This window comes from Manis pentadactyla, chromosome 16 (assembly GCF_030020395.1).
Source record: "Manis pentadactyla isolate mManPen7 chromosome 16, mManPen7.hap1, whole genome shotgun sequence".
In the NCBI taxonomy this organism is placed as follows: Eukaryota; Metazoa; Chordata; class Mammalia; order Pholidota; family Manidae; genus Manis; species Manis pentadactyla.
Window position 1 is genome coordinate 77421310 of NC_080034.1, and position 22126 is coordinate 77443435.

Consider the following 22126-nt stretch of genomic DNA (forward strand, 5'->3'; position numbering starts at 1 on the left):
TGCATTTTACAGTGAAGAACTGGAGTGGGACCGTTTAAGGCAAAAGCACAGAATCATGAGGATAATCATAGAGAATTTAACTCCATTTTTAGTCTCCTAAGCCACAGCACAGAGCAATGAGAAGTCCTTTTTCTTGGTGTGCTGGTCAGTCTATGTCAGCTGAACATCAGGGCAGCCTGTGGAACTAAGAATGAACCAGGAACGAGGAGACGTAGATCGAGCTCTGCAGCTAATAAGCAGAGTGACACGGGGCAAGTTGCTTTCTTCAGTGTCCTCGTTTATTAAGGGAAGGAGTTGGCTTAGACTGCGCATCATATTCCTTCCAGATCTAATATTCTGGTTCTTTATGGTTTCCTGAGAAACTGCAGAGGGCGTTTAAGGCTGGGGTCAGGCCAGTGTGGTCCAGAATGACTCTGTACGGGGGAAAGGTAAAAAGGAAATCTCACGGACCCCTTTGTGCACGACCCGCATTGCTCGCTGCTGCCTCCTTCTTGCCCCAGGACTACGTGGTGGACGTGACAGAAGAATTCCTGGAGTTCATTTCAGACGGGGCGCTGGCGATCGAAGTGTGGGGCCACCGGTGTGCTGGGAATGGGAGCTCCTTCTGGGAAGTCGATTCCCTTCACGCCAAGACACGGACGCTGCACGACAGGTCTGTACCTGGCTGGGAGCTTCAGACACAGGGTCAGGGCTGGCACTTGGACGCTTAGTCCAAGGAATAAGGGCTCTCGGGGGCTGTTTCCTCCTTTGCGAAACGGGATGACAAAAGGACCTACCAGGCATTGAAGAAACTCGACAGGAAAGGAAAGTGTTTTCAAGAAACGAGACTGAAACAGCTGCCTGTCTGTACGTAAAAAAAACCTTGGTCTTTACTTCACATGATGCACAGACTTAATTGAAAGTAGATCATAACTGTAAATGTAAAAGATAAAGCTATAAAGCTTAAAGAAGAAAACAGGAAGTAGCTTCTTGTAAAGTTGGAGATTCCCAGCAATCCCACGCCAAGGTGCGAACCCAAGAAAAATGAAAACCAAAGCCCATAAACAGGCTTGTACATGCATTTTCATGGCAGCAGTATTTACAGTAACCTCAGAACTGCAAACAACTCCCATATCCTTCAGTTTGAGAATGTTTTATATACAAATTGTGTTATTTGTCATATAATTGAATATTACTCAGCAATAAAAAAGAGAAGGACTATTGATCCCTATTTGGATGAATCTCAAAAACATTATGCTGAGTCAAGCCCGACCTAAAAGACTACACACTGCATCATTCCGTCCCTGTGAGTTTCTAGAACAGGCAGGACTGGTCAGAGAGGTCACGTGGCTGCCACGGGACGGTGCGGGGTTCTGTGGGGAGGGGTCTGAGCGCACTTTCCGAGGTCATGGTGTGGTGACTTAATACAGTGGGAGCATCTGCCTCAACTCACTAGACTCTGCTTGAGATCTGGGCCTTTCACTGAGCATGTTATAATACCTCCATGAAGTAAAACAAATTTGAAAAGCCTGTACCGTAGGGTTGTATGAGTGCTAAAGAAGAAAATAATCTGTGTGACACGCGAGGCACGGTGGGTGCCAGCACAAAGCAGGTGCTCAGCGAGTGGCGTGTTCCTGTTGCTGGCGGTGCCCTGGGCGCTGACGTGGGTGTCTGCTGGGATGTGTTTGCAGGTGGAATGAAGTGACTCGAAGAGTAGAGATGCGGGTCTCCATCTTGGAACTGAATGAGTCAGGGGAATACGCGGCAGTGGAGCTTCATCAGGCCAAAGACGTCAACACAGGAGGCGTCTTTCAACTTAGACAGGTACTGCGTTTGTTTCTGTTTGTTTCATGTCTCCTTTCGGTCCCACTTGCACCCAGTTTCTGGGAATTTTCTCATTATTTGCCTCTCTGTTTGCAATTCCTTCCCCTTCTTTACCCTCTTCCCCCACCCCTCCCCATTCCCATGCTTGGTACCCCTTTCTGCATGGCACCCCCTCCTCTGCAGGGCCATTCCCGGAGAGTGGAAGTCACAGTAAAACCTGTGCAGCATTCGGGGACACTGCCCCTTATGGCCGAAGCCATCTTATCAGTATCCATTGGCTGCGTGACTGCCAGGTCCACCAAGCTCCAGAGGGGGCTGGACAGTTACCAGGTAAGACAAACAGACTTGAAATAGTGTTTAACAGAGACGGGTTAATGCAGCACTGAGGCGGTTGGTTATCCGTGATGGAGACCCGTTTGGGAATGTAACAGAGCCCTTGCCTTAGCCCCCTCATTGTATCTGCAACCGTCGTTCCTATCACCGTCCATTGCCTTTTTACTGGATTTAGGATACTCTATTGGCTTAACGTTGATTAGTAGTAATTTTATTTCTAAACACACATATTGGTGCTAGTGTGTTCATTTACCATAGGCAGGTTTTAGCTTGTATCTGGCTCAGATTTTGTTGGGTATTTGGCATTGCTGCCTGGCCCAATCTACCCTTTATTAGTATAAAATTGCCCTCAACACTGCCATAATTGACCAGCTTTTTGAAAGTTTTACTTTTTGTTTTTAATTAAAAGTTGTCCTCCTGATCATTTTTGTCCATTGAGTCTCCTCTTACTAAATCTTCTGTCCTTACTTAAAAAAATTAAAAGATGAAACCCTCTAAGAACTGGTCTTTCTATTGCCAGTCACAACTCAATACTCCTTGAAAATAAACTTAAAGATTAGGAACTTGCCTCCAGGGCCTGACAGTGCACCAGCTCCACTGAATCCTCAGTTTACCGTCCATATTCGGGTTGAATTCGCCCCTGAGGAGGATACCGCTGCATGCGGCTCCCGTGCTGGCCCCGTGAGCAGAGCCCTCCCTGTGTGACCGGGGGAGGACGTCTCCCGCGGAGTCTGGGCGCAGCCCGGCCCATCCTGGCTTTCCCGCCTCACTTTCCTGTTGGCCTCCTGGCATTCAGGTGACTTCCCTGCAGACCAGAAAGGACGCTGGCCTGGCCTCCTGGACCTTTAGGAAGGCACTTGGCAGCCACGACCTTCCCTGTCCCGGGCCACCGCTGCCTCTGGCCCCCAAAAGCCTGGGGAGAGTGTCAGTGGAGGCGGGACGACGGGGTCTGCTGTCTGGACTGGGGGCTTCTTTGCAGACTTCTCTGTGGGTGTGGGGTCCGAGATGGGGCAGGAGGTGTTCTCCTGGTTCCGTCCCTCGCGCGGCCAGCAGGTCAGGGGCGCCCGCGGGGCCTGGGACGAGGGGCAGGGGGCGCCCAGGGTCCCCAGTCTAGCTCGCCTCGCTGCGTGGTCACCTTGGCTGGGCAGGTAAACTTGCAGTTCCCTTTTTCGCTTCTCCAAAGTGATGAGTCAGCGTGAATGATTCTCAGGAGTCCCTCTCTGAGGTAAAATTTTGTGGCTTAATTAAATCTCAGATCTTAGGTACAATTTTTTATCTGTATAGCCTGAACCGTGACCCACAGGACCTGGATCATCAGCTGACTCAACGGTCCCGTTTGAGGAGCATGATAGGGATTGATGGTTCGCATTGTGTAAAAGAATTCTACCTCTTAAACTGATTTTTGTCAAAATTTGAGCTCTCAAATATCAGCCTTTGCCTTTGCCTAGTGCTTTGAAGAGCATAGTGTCTTCCAGTCATGCGGATTCAAGCTGTGACTGTTTTAGAGCTTTAATTTTTCTTGGCTGCTGTCCAAGTCATATCCAGCCATTGTTGTTGTTGTTGACATAGGACTTCAAAATGTTCCTGTTGCAGCAGCTCAAGCCAGTCCGGAATATGCTGGTTTTACAACAGTTACACATCGTGAAATCTCAAGCTAGTTCTTGGATAACACAAGTACATCCTTAGTCTCAAAGACAATTAGAGCTATTTGTACTTTATTGGTTAATAGGGTGAATTAATTCAAGAAAAATTACTTCATTTAATAAGTTTTTCAAATGATAATGATGGTTACCAATCTAAAATGAAAGTGTATTTTGAAGTCTACAGAGAATAGTTTTTATGACATGTTAAAAAAACAGCAGCGTATTTTAAAATGTTCTTAGATTAAGAATAATGTAATTATATTTTTAAGTTTGAACAAAGGTTTATTTTTTATGACTAGCACTTCACCACTGTCTGACTAGTAAACCTCTAATAACTGTAGAAAAGCCAAAGACGGCCGTCCCGTGGCCCCGGCTCATTCGGAGTGCTCACCCAGCCCCGGACAGGTGGAGGCTCTCCACGAACCGGATTTCTCTGTTCATGTTTCTGGGGGAAATTGTCTCAGCTAAAACGCTTGTATTTTCAACATGGTGATTTTTGTTTTGCCAGATATTTTTGCCAGAATCGTTATTTTGTGTCATTACTGTAAAAATGAGGCCCTGGGTTTAGGATGGTTCTGATTTTTCTCAGCTGATTGGTATGGATGCTAGTATATCCAATAGTGGGTAGCGGTCGATCCGTATTTTCAGAACAGCGGCTGTGCCTTTGTTGCAGCAGAGCAGCGCAGAACCTCCTAGGGACGGAGCCTCAGGCTCCCTGGAGGGCTCTTCCCCTGGGCGTCAGTGGTGTGGTGCAGGTCAGAGCCCCGAGCTGGGAAAGACAGGCCCGGCTTCCGGCCGGGACCCTGCAGGCGTCAGACCACTTCATCCTTCAGAGCCCTCAGGGCAGCGACTGAGGGGCTGAGCAGTGGAGTTTGTGTTCTGTCTTTCTGAGCTCATCTAAATCTCAAATAGCTCACCCAGAACTGTACATCAGCTATTTGCATAACGGTAAAGTCTGGCCCAAAGATGTTGGTTCCTATTCCCTTCTAAAAGAGTTTCAGTGACTGCTTTCTTTATTTAAAACAAAAACTTAAATCTTTAAGTAATTACAGATGGGAATTAAACCCACTAAACCTTTTTTGCGATTCAGTTAAATACTAAATTACTCTGTGTTGTCTGTGCTTCCCTTGTAATGCGTGTGTTAAGCTTAAATAATTATTTTCCCTGTCTGCTGTTTGAGAAACGAAATGCATGTCCTTTGTGTTTATTTTTCCCTCCCAGAGAGATGATGAGGATGGCGATGATATGGATAGTTACCAGGTATTACTGTGGCCGTCCGCCTGGGGCACGGGGCACAGCTGCTGCTAACGGCCCGCAAAGCAGGGGGCAGGGAGGAGCAGGGGGCCCTGGGCACAGGAGCAGGCAGTTCTCACGCGCTTCTGACTTGCTTTAAGTGTAATCAAGGATAAGATATTGTTTCCACAAATTTGCCTGTCAGCTTAAAATTTATAGGAGATACTGCATTGGTGCTATGCCATCTCAAATTACTGGCTGTAAAGTCTTTCTCAGCAAGACCGTGATCCCTGTATTAAAGTGATCATCTTAGAAACCACACATTAGCCATCCATAATCTTTAAGTATTCTCTTGTCTTTCCAAAACTGTCCTTAACTCCTCACAGTCAAGGGCGTAGTATTGTCCTAATATACCGTTTTATTTTAAAAGACTCTCTCTGGAGAGGAAAGTGAAGACATTTTATGCACTTAGTTTTATTTTGTTTTGTCAGTTTTCTTCTCTCATTAGGACCAAGCTTAGTTATCCATAACCTGGACAATTTAAATCTCAACCTTTTCTTTTTGAAAATCTAGAAGAAGAAAAAATATGTGAAAGGGTGAAATTTTACCTCGTCAGCCCTGACTGGCCTGCTGACACAGAACGTGGGGTGACAGTAACTGTCAAGGCCACACAGCAAGACGAAGTTTTCCGGGTTTCATTCCCAGTCTTTGTTCCGATTCTCCTCACATGTTTTTAAAAGCATGTTTGCCTGTGTGCCTTTCCCTGTGTGAAATGTGGCCACATTGCAGGTAAAGCCTCAGGAGTCCCCGGGGATGTGCTCTTACTGGGATGTCTTAAAGGTTAGGTAGGAATTAAGCAAGTCAAAGAGCATTTTGAATAGAATTGGTGGGTTTCTGTCCCTCCTCATAACTTTGCTAAGGAGGAAAATAAGCAAACAAGAGCACTCTTTAGGGGAAATGCCAGAATCCCCTGGGTCTCAGCAATGCCATTAACTAAGGTCCTGTTGCTGTCTAAACGCTTCCTGCCACATTCACGGTCGAGTCCATCACTGCTTCTGGGAGTCCGGAAAGCATGGCCACCTGCATGTCGGGTTTCTGCATGGGAGATTTTTGGGTAGCCTTGTGGTAGTGGTTGGAGGTAAAAATCTTGGCAGCAGTTGGAAAGGTTCTCTGTAGATTCTTTGCTTTTTTTTTAGAAAATATACTTTATCAAGCCATTGCACTGCAAACTGTGAAAGGGCCTGTTGTTTTCCATTCCATTTGCGGTTACATGGCTTGGGCCGTGTCCATGGTGTCCTGTTTGGAATCACAAACCCTTTAGATGGATGGATAGCAACAATTTAAATATATACACGTGCATAATACACAAAACCACATAAGAATCAACCAACAGCTGGTGTAGTTTGAGCTTCTCTTGCTTTTAAGTGTAATCGTCCTTTTGGAAATCCAGGGGCTCTGATCTCTGAGTGACAGGCTCCCCAGTCAGCATGCAGTGTTCCTGTGGCCTCTCTGCTTTCTTGCATATTAATCACACAGCAATGTTCAATGGGCCTTCCTAACGAAAAGTTTCCCAATCAATCTAAAATCTTTTTTAAAGAAAGAGTTGTTTATGCACTTTTCAGGAAAGTGTTTTCCCTCCCTGATGTCAGGAAGAAGACTTAAACTGTGTGAGAGAGAAGTGGTCTGATGCACTCATCAAGCGACGAGAATACTTAGATGAACAGATTAAAAAAGTCAACAATAAAAAAGGTATGTGATACTAAATTCTTTCCTGGAGATGAACTCTTTTGCTTCTAGACAATGGTGGTGGCTTGTTTTCTTCCCTTAGTTGGACAATTGTATCTTAGTTTCTTAACCTTGTAGCAGTTACAGATATGAGTAAATCATATCATACAGTGTTGGTTTAAGAAGGCTCTGCATTTGAAAGTGATCAGTTTGCATAAAGCTCTGAGTTAACTATGACATTAAATGTTACACTCAAACTTTGTTTGATGAAGGCAACTGCAGTCAGTATGAGGTATTCCAGGCTCAGAGCCTGGGACTGACAGCAGGCGAAAGGTCGCTTCTGAATCCTCTGCACCTGGCAGGTCAATGCCCGGCTATGGGGGGTGGTCACCATGCCCTTGCTGAGCTTGGGGTGGCCTGCAGCTCCTTCCTGCCTTCCTGCCTTCCTGCCCAAAGACCACAGGTCGCTTTTGCTGGCCATAGCCACTTGGATGCAAGAGCAGAAATGTTCTTTTAAAACCCTTAGTCTCTCATCCTGACTTGATGATCCATTCGTTATAGTTGGTTCTGCACAAAGGACGCATTGCACATGTTAGTAAGAAGTCAGCAGAAATGCTCCCTCAGTCAGACATCGCGGCTCAGCATTCTTGGTGTCAGTCTGTGTATGTGCTCAACCTACTGAGGAAAACCCACTCTGACTATAGCCAGGTGGCTCCAGAGTTGAATTCTGAGTAAAAGGATTTCAGAAGAGGTCACATAAAATCCCTTTCACAGGAGGCTTGAAGGACAATAAAGTCAGCTCTCCAGAGAGCAGTAGATGGTGTTTTTAATCCTCTGTGAATGGTGCATGGTTTTATGAAGCAGTGTCGTGGCCGCTGTTCTCTGGACACTGCCAGCAGGTGTGTGCGGTGGCCTGGCCTGGGTTCCCCCTGTTAGATCAGGAAGCTGAGGCTTGTCTGTGGAATGACTTCCCCACCTGGACACCGGGGAAGTGACCCACGGCCCCTGGTCCCCGTTCCAGTGGCGGTTCTGCTCTTCCTGGTGCACGGGCCTCGGGTTAGTGTCCTGGCCACTCGGAGCCCAACTGGGCGCTCAGGCTTCAAGTCCGAAGCCTCAAATCCCTCTCTGCAACATCGTGGCTGTTTAAACCACTTAGTGAAAACCTGTTTATTTTAAGTTTAGAAATTGTGTCTTCTCCCTTCTGGGCATTCATCCCCTCGTTTTGTCCTGCAGAGAAGACGGAAGACGACGTGGAGCGGGAAGCGCGGCTGGTGGAGCAGTGGGTGGGGCTGACGGAGGAAAGGAATGCCGTGCTGGTGCCTGCACCGGGCAGCGGGATTCCCGGGGCGCCCGCCGACTGGTGAGTCCCACTGTCCTTCAATGCGGGCCCCGCAGGGCAGCGCACGGCGCGGGGAAAGAGTCCCGCCAGTGACTTTCTAGGATCATCACTGGGAAGGTGCCCCAGGAAAGGCCGCCCACGTCTCCTGCTGCTCCCCATTTTTCCTTACAGACGGCAGCCACCTTCCCCTCCCAGGGAACCAGAGAGCACTTACTGCCTGGCCAGGAGCCAGATGCCACGGTCCTCGGTCCCTCTGCATGAGCAACGTGGGCATGTTTTCTGATCTCCAGAGATTCCCTTATGTTGACCTGAAAGAAGAGGCTTCCCTAGTGTGCTTGAGGAGGACATCCTCTCGGCCCTCGTGCCTGCCTAGCGTGGAGTCTGTGCTCAGCGTTATACGAACAGCGATCAGGGGCCCGTCGGTCCTGGTGCTCATGAGCCGCGTGGCACCCCAGGTCCCGGAGTCCTGTGGAGCTGGCTTTAGTTCCCAGCTGCAGCTCTTTCAGGGTTCAGTTTCCTTAACCTTTTCAGGGCTTCAATCTTAGTCTGTTAATAAAGCTGCCCTTTTGGTACTGCTGTAAGAATTAAAGACAATATATAAAAAGTACCTTATCCGTGGTGGCTGCTCATGAAACACTAACGGCTATGGCTTCTTACTCTCATTCTCATTCTCACCCAACGTGCCCAGGCATTTCTGAGAACTCAGGTTCCTCTGGAAGCCAGAGCACCCACGTGCAGATACTCGCTTCGGATGGGCGTGGGGGTCAGCGAGGCTATTGGTGGCTGTGGTGACAATAAGAAGGGTGGTCCACCCCATGCTATTTGGAAGCCAGAATACCTGGATTTGCTGGCACATAATCTGTGACCCGACGTTTCCCGCTGTAGATGCTGTTGTGCAGGAACCCTACAGTCCACCCACGTATAAACAGCCAGCGTGTCCCCAGTCTCATTCGGCAGCTGGAGGCCCGTCTTTCGCAGTTCTTAGCCCCACCTCAGTCTCTCTCATTTCACCTGTTTCCAAACTTCGGGCCATCTTGAATGTTTGTACAATGTAGAGGCCTCTGTCTGGCCCCTAGTTACTCTGACGCACAAGGGGAAGTACGGGCCAGGACTTCTCATTCTGAGAGGCCCCCGAGGTGACCCTGTGCCACTGTTCGATAAAACACTGCTTTGACCTTCCCTGCCTGTGACCCTCCCTCCTTTCGTGCACCTTTCGTTCTTACCTCCTTTGAGCTCTGTAAACATCGTCCTGGGTGTTTACTTCCTCTGGGTTCTGATCCTGTCCCCTGCCCCATTCTAGCAATGTCTCTTTCCCTTTTGACCATCACTAGAATTATTTTTAGAAAAGCTTCAAATAACCTTTGTTTCAATTAATCACATGTAATAATATAGCTGATATTTCTTTACATAAGTTATGTAATTCCCATGATTTGTGTTCACAGCGACATCAAGAAATGTGGGAAGACTTCATTAACCGAACCTCTATCCCCAGTGGCCCCCTTCTGCTTCCCAGCCTCTGTGACGTCTGATTATCTAACAAGATGTAAAACACATACTTTGTTATGATTGAATTTTGTTCTTAACTTTAGGATCCCACCACCTGGAATGGAAACCCACATACCGGTTCTCTTCCTTGATTTGAATGGTGAGTCAACACCTAGTGTTAGAAGGGCTGTCACTTTATCAAGGTTTGTTATCTGTTCAGACCCATGTGATTTTCATCTTAAATCACCTTTCTAATCAGTCACATGCGATATGTAGGTGACATTTTAGTCCAGCCATGACATGCGGAGTCACTGGAAAAGAGAAGTCGGTGTTTCATTTTAAAAAGAGAGAACTTGGGAGATTGAGGATTACATATGAGATCACAGCAATTATTGTTTGAAAACCTTAATGGACGTAGAAATTACCTGAGAAGGACTCACCCTCAGAGATTCTGAATCTTCAGGCTTTGCCAGGGCCTTGGAATCTGCATTTATGACTAGCACCCTCCCCCAAAAGTGTTGATGCCAGAAAATGATCACACTTAACCCTGCATTAAGGGTTGTCTTTATTATAGCAATTAGATTGAACCTGGGTAAATCTGGAACAGAAGTTTTCAATATGTTTTAGCAGTAAAATCCATGTTCAAAATGAAATCTTAAATGGAGCCTCAGGTATAGAATACAAAAGCAAAGCGACTGATGGGGGGGCTCTGGCTGGCCCTTCTGTGGGGTCCCTGCAATCTCAGAACAGAGCCTGACAATGCCTCCTCTCGGGGGAGGCCCAGGGGGGTTGACTTAGACTCTTCAGATGAAGGATTTTTTAAAAGCACAGAAAGTAGACCATGTGCCTCGTGAGGTGGTACATTCCTCGTTACTGGAGGTGTACAAGCAGAGGCTGGACGGCCATTCCCACACATCTGTGAAGCGGGACTCCCACGTGGGGTAGGGCACTGGAAGGAGATGCCCTCCCATATTTCTCCCAAGTGCTAGGAACTTTGATTTTAAATTGATCGTTTAGCTGTTCAGAACCCTCATGTAGTGTAAGTTACGTGTAAAGAGGACAGCAGGCCTCACACCAGAGGAGGAACTGGCGTCCCCGAGTGGCAGGACTCCCGTGTGTGTTTACATCATGAAAGTATTTGCTCCCAGGGCTGCACAGACAGGACATTGGGTCACAGAGGCACCTCTTGGGCTCCCACAGTTGTTTCCGTAAAGGATAAAAGCTGTTGTGAGTATGGAGTCTTTCAACTGTGGGATAAGGAAGGAAAGAAAAATTTTAAAAAGTGGTATATGTAAACTTAACCTGTAAAAAGCATATTTTAAAATGTTTGGTGCTTGCTTAAAAACTGACTTTTCCCCACTTTTGTGTCTGTGCCCTGGACTTGGTTAGCGGATGACCTCAGTGCCAATGAGCAGCTTGTGGGCCCCCATGCATCGGGCGTGAACTCCATCCTGCCCAAGGAGCATGGCAGCCAGTTTTTCTACCTGCCCATCGTACGGCACAGTGATGAGGAGGTAACTGACCCCGAGGTTCTCTGAGAGGGCTCCCAGCACGCGCACGTCTGTGGGCCTGTCTTCCCGGTAAACTGCTTTGGTCTGCTTTGGGGAGGAGGACTGGGAACTTTAAAAAATGGAACATAGGTGTTTGTCATTCATACAAGGTGAAGAAAAACATGTATGACTCAGCCGAGTTGCATGCACTTTCTTTCTCCAGTGTGATGTAAAACTGCTACACCCAAGCTCTGTCTCGTTCTCGTCCCCCCACTTCTCCCATTCTTAGGTTTCAGCCACAGCCTCCTGGGACTCCTCGGTGCATGATTCCGTTCACCTGAATAGGGTCACCCCACAGAACGAAAGGATTTACCTGATAGTGAAGACCACAGTCCAGCTCAGCCACCCGGCCGCTATGGAGTTAGTATTACGAAAGCGGATTGCAGCCAATATTTACAACAAGCAGGTAGTAACAGGGCCCGATTCTGCCGTTGCCTATAAGCTCAAAGCTTTTTCCTTCTGTCACATAGTGTTTTGTTTGCTCATATAGTGGAAGTGCAGGTTGTTAGCATACTGGCCAGGGTACCGTCTGTCTTCCATGTGTCCAGGATAATGGGGCAGAGGAGAGCAGAGGTAAACGTCACCCACCAGAGGGCTTGTCCACCTTGACCCACTTGAGCCCCACATTCCTCGGTGGCAGTGAAGGTGTGATATTTCGTGGTTTGACAAAAGCTGAGTGACAGGTCCACGCAGGTTCGCAACAAAACCAGGACAAAGTGCAGGCTCCACATGAAGAATCCCTCTGCTGCTCCTCCAGCTCTCACCTCGGGTGCTGTGTGCGAAACAGCCCCTGCAGCTTCCTCTGCCCGTGCGGGGACCGACCGAGCTGAGGCTCAGAGGAAGGCAGAGAGAAAAGCAGCCACAAAGCCCTGGGCTGCAGACTGTAGTCTAACCGCCAGCTAACAGCTGGGCGTCGCCGCCCCTCCGAGTCAGAGACAAGGATTTTTCTGTTTCAATGAGTATTGTGTGTGTGTGAAACAGAGCAACTGATCGTGCTTCTACAGTCTGTAAAATACTGAGGTTATTTTTTCGCATCACTTAGCTCAGCTTTCTTTTTCTACCAGAGTTTCACCCAGAGTTTGAAGAGGAGAATATCACTGAAAAATATATTTTACTCCTGTGGTGTAACATATGAAATAGTGTCCAATATACCAAAGGTAAAATATATACGTCACTTTTTACATGTCAAAATCAAAGTAATGGAGAATGCTTTAATTCTCAAAGCTTTCAGGTCACGTTCTCACCACAATTTTGAAAAAAGGTGTTGTTCCCAGGAAAGTCGTTGAGGTGCCTTCTTGTCCCGTCAGGCCACAGAGGAGATCGAGGCCCGGGAGACGCTGGCGCTCATGGCGGCGAGGAGCGAGGACGAGGGCGCGCCCGACGGGGAGACCTACATGGAGAAGTACACGCGCGGCGTGCTGCAGGTGGACAGCATTCTGAGCCTGGAGCGCCTCCGGCAGGCGAGTGGCGGCCCCTGCGCGGGGGGCCTCGACGGGCAGCCTCCCCCCAGGCGGGCGGGGATGGAGCGCCCCGCGCCTGCGCGGGAGGAAGCGGGCGGCGGCGGCCGGCAGCACAGTTACGCGGACGGACTAGTAGCCAAGCGAAAATAATGACTACGTTTTATTGAGTGCCTCCTGCTTGTGCCTAAGTAACGTAGGTGCACTTTTTCATTTAATCTTCAAAACAACCCTGTGAGGTAAATATGGTTAATAATCCCCACGTGCAAATGAGATAATGACACTGACGGGAGTTAGCTAACTTGCCCAAGGTTTTGCAGCTAGACTGCGGCATGAGGTCGAATATAAGCCCAGGAAGCTTCAGCCCAAAGTCCGCGTGCCTAACCACGTGCTGTCACTATGCCCCTGATTTTGGATCTAGGTTGACGTCTGCGGCAATGGCAGAACTCTCGGGACATAGTCCGGTAGTCAGTGAGACTACACTGCCCGAGATGGCTTTCCACAGAAGCTGTGGTTGAAGTTATAGGAAGTGTGTTTTGAGCAACAAGAGGATTAAGATTGGCACCTGCCAGAAAAATCTTCTTTTGCAAAAATTCCACCTAAATAGCTACGCGAGTACAATACAAAATGTGAAAGTTGATTATAGTTTTGCAAATGAGATACATAGTTAGAGGTATTTCTATTGTTTTCCCTGCCCACCTCTCTGAACAAAAATGCACATCAATCTCTTTTGTTTAGCAGTTTTCCTGGTTTTATTTATGAGAAGGATTTTTGACAGATTAAGCAAAAGAAAAAAATTAGTGGGTACAATAAAATCCCAGTTTCATAAATATGGGGGAAGGGAGTGAAACTATTTTTATTTTTATGTTTGTTAAATCTTTCACAATAAACATGTTACTTTTGTTGGAGGAAAGAAATTAATGTTATTTTCAAATTTACAGGCAGTCACGGTCAAAGAAGCCCTTTCTACCAAAGCACGGCACCTTCGGAGGAGCCTCAGCACGCCCAGCGTCCACACTGTGAGCACACCCTGCCGGGGGCTGCCGCAAGGACTTGGGTCAGGGCTTGGGGGGCAGCACAGGTTGGAACTGGAAGGCAGGGTCCCAGATGGGAATGGAGCAGACAGTGCGATTGGCATCCCAGAGTCGCGCCTGCCGCTCTGTCCTAGAAGAATGTACCACAGAGCACGATTATGGGTGACATGACTGAGCCTTCAGTAGAATCCTGCGACTTTCCCTTCATAAGGTTATGTCCCTGGGATGTAAATTCATAAAGAACATCCCTGAAATGTAAATTGAATGTGGTTGTCTTCAGGATGTAGAGTCATCTAAAAATCCTGGCTGCCAGAGCCGCCGGCTGCTGCTCATGGGTCAGGTTATGTGCCCTGTTCCAGCGCTCTGGGGACTTTACTGCCCATCAGTGGGGGCGCCAGGCACCTCCATAGAGACCCTCCCAGAGTCCCCAGTCCTTTCTTGGGCCATTTTGATTTTCTTCCTCAACCAGAAAACCAGTTTCTAGAAAACCCAGTTGACAAACTGTTTCTGGAGGAGATGGCCCAGGGGGGCAGGGCAGGGTGTGGTGTGCGGGCCACCTCAACGCGGTCCCTCGAGAAGCAGCAGGAGTCAGACGCTCCCAAGGAGAAGCATGGTGTCACTCGCCTTCTGCTCTCCAGGACTGTCAGGACATGACTGAGAACAGGATGAATGTGTATAAAGCGGGTACAGAGGCCATAAAGTTCCATAACCACTTCCGTGCAGGTTGCTTCTGACCACGGTGCAGTGACAAGAAGTCGGCAATGAGAGACTCATATAGTTTAAATGGAAAAAAGTCTTCTAATCAACTTCAGTAACAAAGAAGAGATCTTGGTGGAAATTAGGTTGTATTTAGAATTAAATGATAAAAAATGGTGCCTGTATCATTACTTGTGGGATGCAGTGAACGTGATATGTCAGGGGAAGGTTAGCCTAAGTTCCCTATTATTCCATTTACACAGCAGAATACTAGACGGTAGAGAAAATGAAAAGGTGAGAGCTACTATGAGGACATTTATAGCTCATATATTAAAGTGGAAAAGTAAAAAAAATAATGATGGAGACATCTATCTTCAAAAGTAAGGACTACCTATGAAATACTGCCCCCCACGCCACCAGACTGAGCCTAAGTCTGACCAAGACCCTGGACCTAACTACTGATCCTTACGGGGAGCAGAGGAGTGTGCCAAACGACACCATACAGGTTCAGCTAGCAACATCTAGACTGTGGGAAACTACAGGAAATACTACTTAGAGCAAAGGGAAAGCTCATAAATTAAAAGAGCTTAATGACATGTCTCAAACAATTGCAGTGTATGAGCTGCATTGCGATCTGATCCTGATTCGGAATCAACTCTGAACACGAGACGTGTGACGCTGGATATCTGTCCTTAAGGCTGTAACAGCGTTGTGGTTATGGTTTTTAAAAAGGGAGAAGGGCCTACTTAGTTTTTAGAGATTCATAGTGAAATATTTATGGATAAAGTTTTTTTAAATCAGAAGAAGGAAATCAAAAATTTTAAAAGAAAATAATAAGTACTTGAGCATAATTATAATCAAGTGAAGAAGGAAATAATAAAGACTAGAAGAGAGATGTATGAATAGAAAACAATAGAAAAAAGTGGAAAAGCAGAGTTTTTAAAAATAACTGGTCAAATAGACTGATTTCTAGTTAAGATTGGGGAACAGGAGAAAATATGAGCGACGACACAAATATTATTGGAAATAAAAGGGCATATCATTACAGGAAGAACAGGGATTTAAACATCATAAGAGCAAATCATGAATAATAAGTAGAAGAGTTTAAGCAAAATGGAAATTTCATGCAAAAATCGAGTCAAAAAGAAATAGAAAATCTGAATACAGTTACCACCATAAAGAAGGCCTAAACTTATGGAGAGATGGGTGTGTTCATTCGTGGGAATATACAGTATCAAAAAATTGGCACATCTCCTTAAACTGATCTATAAATTCCCAACATAATTTCTTGTAGGATTTGATAAGCTGATTCTAAAGTCCCTATGGAAGAGGGAAGTCAAAGCCACACATACATCATCAGTAGCCCAGAGATCCCGTGCCTTAGCATGTGCTCTGGAGCCTCACAGATACGGAGGGTGTATTTAAGACTAAATGATGCTGAAATAATGTCCATGTCAATACCTGTAGAATGCAGCTGCAGTGGTACTAAAGGGCAGTAACAACATTTATTTCATCACAGTTTATAATAGAAAAAATTAGAAGCAACGTAGATGCCCATCTGGAGTACAACAAATAAATGATTAGACTAAAGAAGACCATGTACAGAAAGATATCACTTAAATGAATTATGAAACTATGTAAAATTCTACATATTGTTTATGTGTGTGTGTGTGTGTATAAGTATATAAAACCCCTATGGGAATAATAAACCCCAGATGTAGGGCAGTCATTACTCCTGGGGAGGGCAGAAAGAAAGAACAGGGGGAGAAAGTCATATAGGCTTCAAGTGTATATGTGACATTATATTTCCTTATGTAAAAAACTTAAATAAAAAGGTATGTTAAATACAGAAACCACATGGATAAAACCATTCTTGTCTTACAGGTCTCCTCCAGTCGACCAGACCTTTCTGGCTTTGATGAAGATGATAAGGTGTGTGCCTGTGGGACAGGGTATTAGGAGAATCTAAATCTGGAAAGTTAGGGTATCTTGGTGTTTTTAAAATCTCTGGTCTTCCCATCTTAATGTTATGCAGATCACTTTCTCCACGTGTCCATTGTCAGGTTCGGATACTTCTGTGAAGTGGCTGGGCACTGAGTGGGCACTGAGTGGGCACTGAGTGGGCACTGTTCCTTAGCAGGGTGCTTTCCATGCCTGAATAATACCACACATGATTGAGTATGTGTGTGTATATGGGTCTAACACTCAATAATCTTAACTCTCAAAAATTATTTCAAATAGATAAAATTAGGGATGTAAAATTAAGGACATTTTGCAACATCATCTTGCTTATTAGGAAATGTTTCTTGAACATGTATGTAAGTTACTGTGCTAGGGACTGGGGTGGTTCAGAGTATAAACAGAGATTATGTCCTCAAGAAATTTAAAATCTAGTCCTAGAGGCAGCCAACTCCTGAGAAGTTGAAGTACATTTAAATAAGCTTGTATGGTACGTAAGAGGAGTTTCTCCCTTTAGTTACCAATGTCTGATAGTTTTACATCTCAGGTATACGTGGAGGAACCACATCACCTAGTTTGCCTGGGGAAGTCCCAGCCTGTGCCTGCTACACCCAGGCAACGTTTTTAATGGAAACATTTCACTCTGAAAGTTTCGGTTTGGTCTTTAAATTATTTGGTCACCCTACATACTTAGCACATTTATAAAAGTGGCTGCCTCGCTGGGCATAGAAGCCACAGGGCATAAATATGCAAAGAAATAAAAAGCTCACCATTTCAAACAATAAGGCTTCTCTCTCACTTACCAACTTCACATTTCCCTGTATGGCCCCGGAAGATGACTGGTTAGCCAGAGACGGGTAAGATTCCTCAAGGGAGGAACAACCTAAGACAGGCACAGTCGCAGGGGGCCATCTGGTGAGAAAATGGGGATCAACAGAGGTGAGGCTGAGAACCTCACCCCCCTGTTCTGAGAGAAATCTTCTGCACACGTGGATGTTTCATTGCCCTTGTCTAGCTCGGATTAACACATAGTCTACAGGCACACACCTGATCATCTACATTTGCTCTCTTACAACACTAAACTATGTTTTCTATCTTTATCTTGTATCTACCTACCACTTCAGCATTTTATTAAAAATAATAATAATAGAGAAATGTGGTGTCCACATATAAATCAAGTATAAAAATCAAATGAGTATTCATATTTGAACTGACTGTTTATAGTTCATAATGCATGAGCAAAACCGAAAGTTTCTGTGATGACTGCCCTTGTACTGTTCACCATGTAACTTATTCACTATGTAAGAATTTGTTCTCCATGTAAGAACTTGTTCATTATGCTTCAGAAGATTGGAGACTGATGAAAATTAGGCTTGGGGTGGATTAATGATTGTGCATTGAGCATTGACTCCCCTATACAGAATTTTATTGTTGTTAACAACCATTTGATCAATAAATATGAGAGATGCCTTCACAAAAAAAAAAAAAAAAAAAAAGTGGCTGCCTCTGGGGAGGGAGGAAGATGAATGGGGTCCCAAAGGGGTTCACTCTATGGGTAATGAGTTTATTAAATTTTGCACACATACAATCAAACATTAACATTAATTCACACCAGCAATGCCATGACAGTATTTGTCATAGTGTTCAGCACTTTTCTGCATGTTTGAAATATTTTATAATAAAAATAAAGAAGAATGCATACTGCCATTAAAAAATAGAACTAAAATCTGGGCTACATTTTTATTTTAGAGGGCTTTAATTACAGTTTACCCCTCTTTTTTCCATGTAGGCTTGGCCAGAGAACCCATTAGACATGTCTGACTACAGCTGCAGTTACCAGGATGTAGCCTGTTATGGAACTTTACCCAGGGATTCACCTCGAAGGAGTAAAGAAGGTAGTGGTGGATTGGTTTTCTGTCTTAACTTTATGATTCTGAGGAAGAGCGTGGGGAAAACACATACATAGATGGCATATAATAGGATATGAAGATGGAATTCTAGTTGGCTAGATGATCCAAACAGTCCTCTCGAATAGAACATGTCATGTTCACTTACTTGATTTCTTTTTGCTTTGTGTCCAATATATCATCCAAATGATAATAATAGGCTTTTTGTGTAACACTAAAGAATTTTCAAATCATTTTTCCCCACATCATTTTCTGAGTTTGAAGTCTTTTTTGAGATATCCTTATATCTTTTTACATTATGGTTAGACTTTGTTCTTCACCAAAAGAATATCTACCTTTGTCATATTTTTGTACTCAAATTAAAGGATTTTTTAGGAGATCATGTCTCTGGTTCCTAAAGCAATTTCAAAGATGATAGCAGAAATGAATTTGATCAGTGACAACATTATTTCCGAAATATATAATCTCCCAGTGCCCTGTACATATCCAAAGAAAGAAACAGCATTCTTTGGATGTATAGATCAGCTCTGTTACCTTAACACCTTATATTTTACCTACTAAATGCTGTTGCAGCAGTGAATTGGGAAAAAAGAAAAGAGGAAAAGAGGACCATAAAGGTAGAAAATGAGCCAAAGCAGGAAAGAACAGTTGTCCTTCCTTAGTTACATGGAGGAGAGTGGCTTGAGGGGAAAACAGGGCTGGCAAGAAAAATCTACACATTATTCATTCTTTGACTATTAATTGGGCCTCTACCTGCTGTATGGAGTGAAAGATACAAAAGGTGCCATTCTAGATCTTAAAATCTAACTATAGAAATGAGAGACATAGAGAACAAGGCATTAAGCGATACAGGACCCCACTGCATGTAAAGACAGTATGGGCTCTGAGGGTTCAGAGAAACGGCATGAGCTGAAATCGGTCTGGTAAGTGGCCCTTACGCTGGGTCCGGAGAAGAGGGCAAAATATGTGGTTTCTGCTTTCTTTGATTCTGTCCAGCTCTTTGGTGACTCTGTGATGTAGACACGTCTCCAGTCTTGCCTGCATGTCTTTGAATACTTAGCCAAATGCTGGCCTATTGGTCTCTTTGTGCTGCCAGGTATTCCTGTGGCTCGCTGACCTCCGTGCTTCCTTTGGGTGGGGTGAAGTTCTGCATGCCTGTGAACCCACGCCTTTTTGTCTTCTGCAGGTTGTACGCCAGAGACTCCTCATGCCTTAACAGTCAGCCCTTTCAAAGCATTCTCTACTCAGCCGCCAAAGTTTTTCAAACCCCTAATGCCTGTAAAAGAGGAGCATAAGAAAAGGATGGCCATCGAAGCAAGGCCTCTTCTGGGTCAGGAGGTAAATACTTGGCTTGCGTGTACTGAGTGAAACAGAAGGGCGTCCTCGTGCCTGTGGAGGAGGAGCGGTCTGCATTAACAGGCGCACGCAGACACGCAAGGGTTTATCGCTCCGTGCTTCAGTTCTGGGATACCTCTTTCTCAAGCACACAGGCCATGGTAGAATTTTTTTGTTGTCATTGCTGTCGTCTTCTTTGTGTTTATGGCTTTTCTAAGTGTTTTTCTTTTATCCTTCAAGTGAGAAAGAGATGTTCCCTCTTAGGTGTTTTGAAAATAAAGGCTTTATTTTGTTTTAATTTCACAAAAGCGAGAATGCTAACTGCTACAGAATGGGTGTAGGCTTGTCCAATGTCATCAGCAGTTTAACTCCAGCCTACAAAATTGTTTGCTGCCCCGCACACATGTAACAGAAGTGTTTGCGACGCTTTGCTAACTTGCATGTACTTAGCATGGATTTTGGCTGTCATCGTCTCCTGTACATAATGCGTCTGTGTGTCTTAACCTTTGCAGAGCATGCCTCCGTCGCAGGCACGTAACCCTGGCTGCATTGTGCCCTCAGGAAGCAATGGCAGCAGCGTTTCAGTAGAACACAATAGCAAACGTGACAAGAAGATTGTAAGTTCTGGACCCATTTCCATCCTACTGCCTGGTGGTGGGTTTAAGGAGCTTTCAAGGACAATCGTCCAGCTCTTTGGTGACTCTGTGATGTAGACACGTGCTTAATTTCAGGAGAAATTAAGATACGTGCTAGGTCTTTGCTTTTTTTAAAAAAAATGTGGCCATCAGTAATGAAATTTTGCATGAATGTGGCTGTGATCTGTGATTTTCCTAAGGATTCATTCAATTTTATTAATTTATTTAGCTTAGTATAAATTTGTTTAGAAAAAGGAGAAAAGGCACTTTTAATGATTCTAGTCTTCTTAAGAATGCAACAAAAAGATCACTGTGACTAATACTGAATCTTTCTAATGTGCCTGTACATATTGCCCAGATTCTGAAGTTAATCTACCTAGAGGAATTGCACTTACTTGGAGTAAGTAATCATGCATTTAGCTGTGGGTGTGTTGGGAAGCTTTTTTGTGTTGCCTGCTATTGCCAAATTAGTCTGTAGTTTGTAGCCGCAGTGCAGTTCGTCATTGCCCATCGTCATCATTGCTACGTCTCAGGGGGCCTTTTTTACTTTGCTGGTGAAAGGTGTTCCAACTCCCTTGGTGTCTGTTATCTTTGCAGGACGGCTTATCTGTGTTTGACCATAGGTAGGTCGAAACTACCTGTAAAACCTCATTCTCCAGTGGTTTTCAAATTGCAAATTTGAGGGATTGTTTTTAAAACACTGTATACCAGGCACTGTGGATTATAAGTGATGCCCCTGTTAAAAAAAAGAAAACCCTGGAAACAGTTCTCTAATTTTGTATCTCAGCTTTCACTCCCTTGTAGCTTCGTAGGCTTTAAAAAAGTGATGCAGCTTGCAGCGACAGGGGGCTGCTTGCTGTTTACGTCTGCCCGCAGTCTGACCCATCCGAGGGCAGAGTATAGGAAGTTGGCTTTCCCAGTTACACCACATCAGACCATCCAAAGGGTCCTTAGTGTGACGTCCTGCAACAGTTTTGGAACATGCTGCTAACGCACATTGTGTGAAACTAACTAGAATGTGACCTGGATTTGCAGTTGGCCACCCACCTGCATGCCCAGGTGCTAGTGAGATCCAAGTGGCCCATTCCTCCTGTCCTCTGGGGGAAGAAGAGAAGGCGCCATTTGCCCCTCCCCTCTCTGTCCCTCTCCCCTCCTTTGCATCTGTGTCCTCCCTGTCCCTCTATCCCAAAGTCCCTATCCCAGTTCCTGCTGAAGAAGAGGGTGGACATCAGCAGCCATCCCTTCCTCTCTCCCAACCTTATGAGCTGTTCAGTGACTTACTTGGCCTCCCCTGCTTACTTAACAAGGGCTGCAGCCTAGGCTGCACAGGCCCAGCGGCTCGCTGGTTACACCTTCTCATTCTCTGGCTCTCTGGCTGATCGGACCTGCTTTGACATGGCACCTTCCACTGTGGGGCAGGGCCACTCAATTCATACCTATTTAACAGTATCACTTGGTAGGACACAGCACTACAAGTCTGCTTAGGGCCCCTTCTGGGCTGCCCAGCAGGTAGTGTCATTGTCCACGCTTTCCCTCCTAGTTATTTTCTTTCCTTTCCTTTCAATATTTTCAAGTAACACTCATCTCAGAACTTGGCTAGCAGAGAGTCAGATAGAACCAAACTCTCTTGACCCGGGACCTCTGAAGCAGCATGGAGACTGTGACTGGGCACCTCACGGACAGCCCGCTGAGGAGGACTGGACGGTCCCATTGTTCTTACTGGGCTCTTACTAGGGAGCTCTGTCTCGGCTCTCCTTCAAAATCTGGCTCGAAAAAACAAAAGCAAAAATTTTTTATAAAGAAGAAAAGTCTGAATTAGTGAGTTACTCTTTCTCTGAAATCACCAAACTGTTTATTTCAGATAGCAGTTTTGTCTAGATGTTCTGGTTGATTTTAAGGGTATAGTGTTATTTGCTTGATCTGAGGTTCTTCTGAGAAGTTAATTTTATTTCTCATCCTATAAATGGAAATAAACTCTTTTTATTGCTTTGT

General features: G+C 45.4%; 1 protein-coding gene across 6 annotated transcripts in view; it reads left to right on the forward strand.

The window, feature by feature from the left end:
- The window catches only part of KIF13A (kinesin family member 13A), a 181798-nt gene that overhangs the window by 152668 nt on the left and 7004 nt on the right, over positions 1-22126 (forward strand). Inside the window, exons 23-38 of one of the 6 annotated variants that reach the window (XM_057493810.1) lie at positions 501-652; positions 1671-1803; positions 1987-2133; positions 5001-5039; positions 6662-6761; positions 7971-8097; positions 9666-9721; positions 10951-11075; positions 11341-11517; positions 12176-12268; positions 12419-12575; positions 13514-13587; positions 16183-16230; positions 18047-18152; positions 19351-19502; positions 20012-20116. In XM_057493810.1, coding sequence (XP_057349793.1) covers positions 501-652; positions 1671-1803; positions 1987-2133; positions 5001-5039; positions 6662-6761; positions 7971-8097; positions 9666-9721; positions 10951-11075; positions 11341-11517; positions 12176-12268; positions 12419-12575; positions 13514-13587; positions 16183-16230; positions 18047-18152; positions 19351-19502; positions 20012-20116 — 1791 coding nt within the window. Of the gene's footprint in view, positions 1-500; positions 653-1670; positions 1804-1986; positions 2134-5000; positions 5040-6661; positions 6762-7970; positions 8098-9665; positions 9722-10950; positions 11076-11340; positions 11518-12175; positions 12269-12418; positions 12576-13513; positions 13588-16182; positions 16231-18046; positions 18153-19350; positions 19503-20011; positions 20117-20492; positions 20535-22126 lie in introns of those variants that run through there. The other 5 variants (XM_057493812.1, XM_057493811.1, XM_057493813.1 and 2 more) reach the window with 5 other exon arrangements.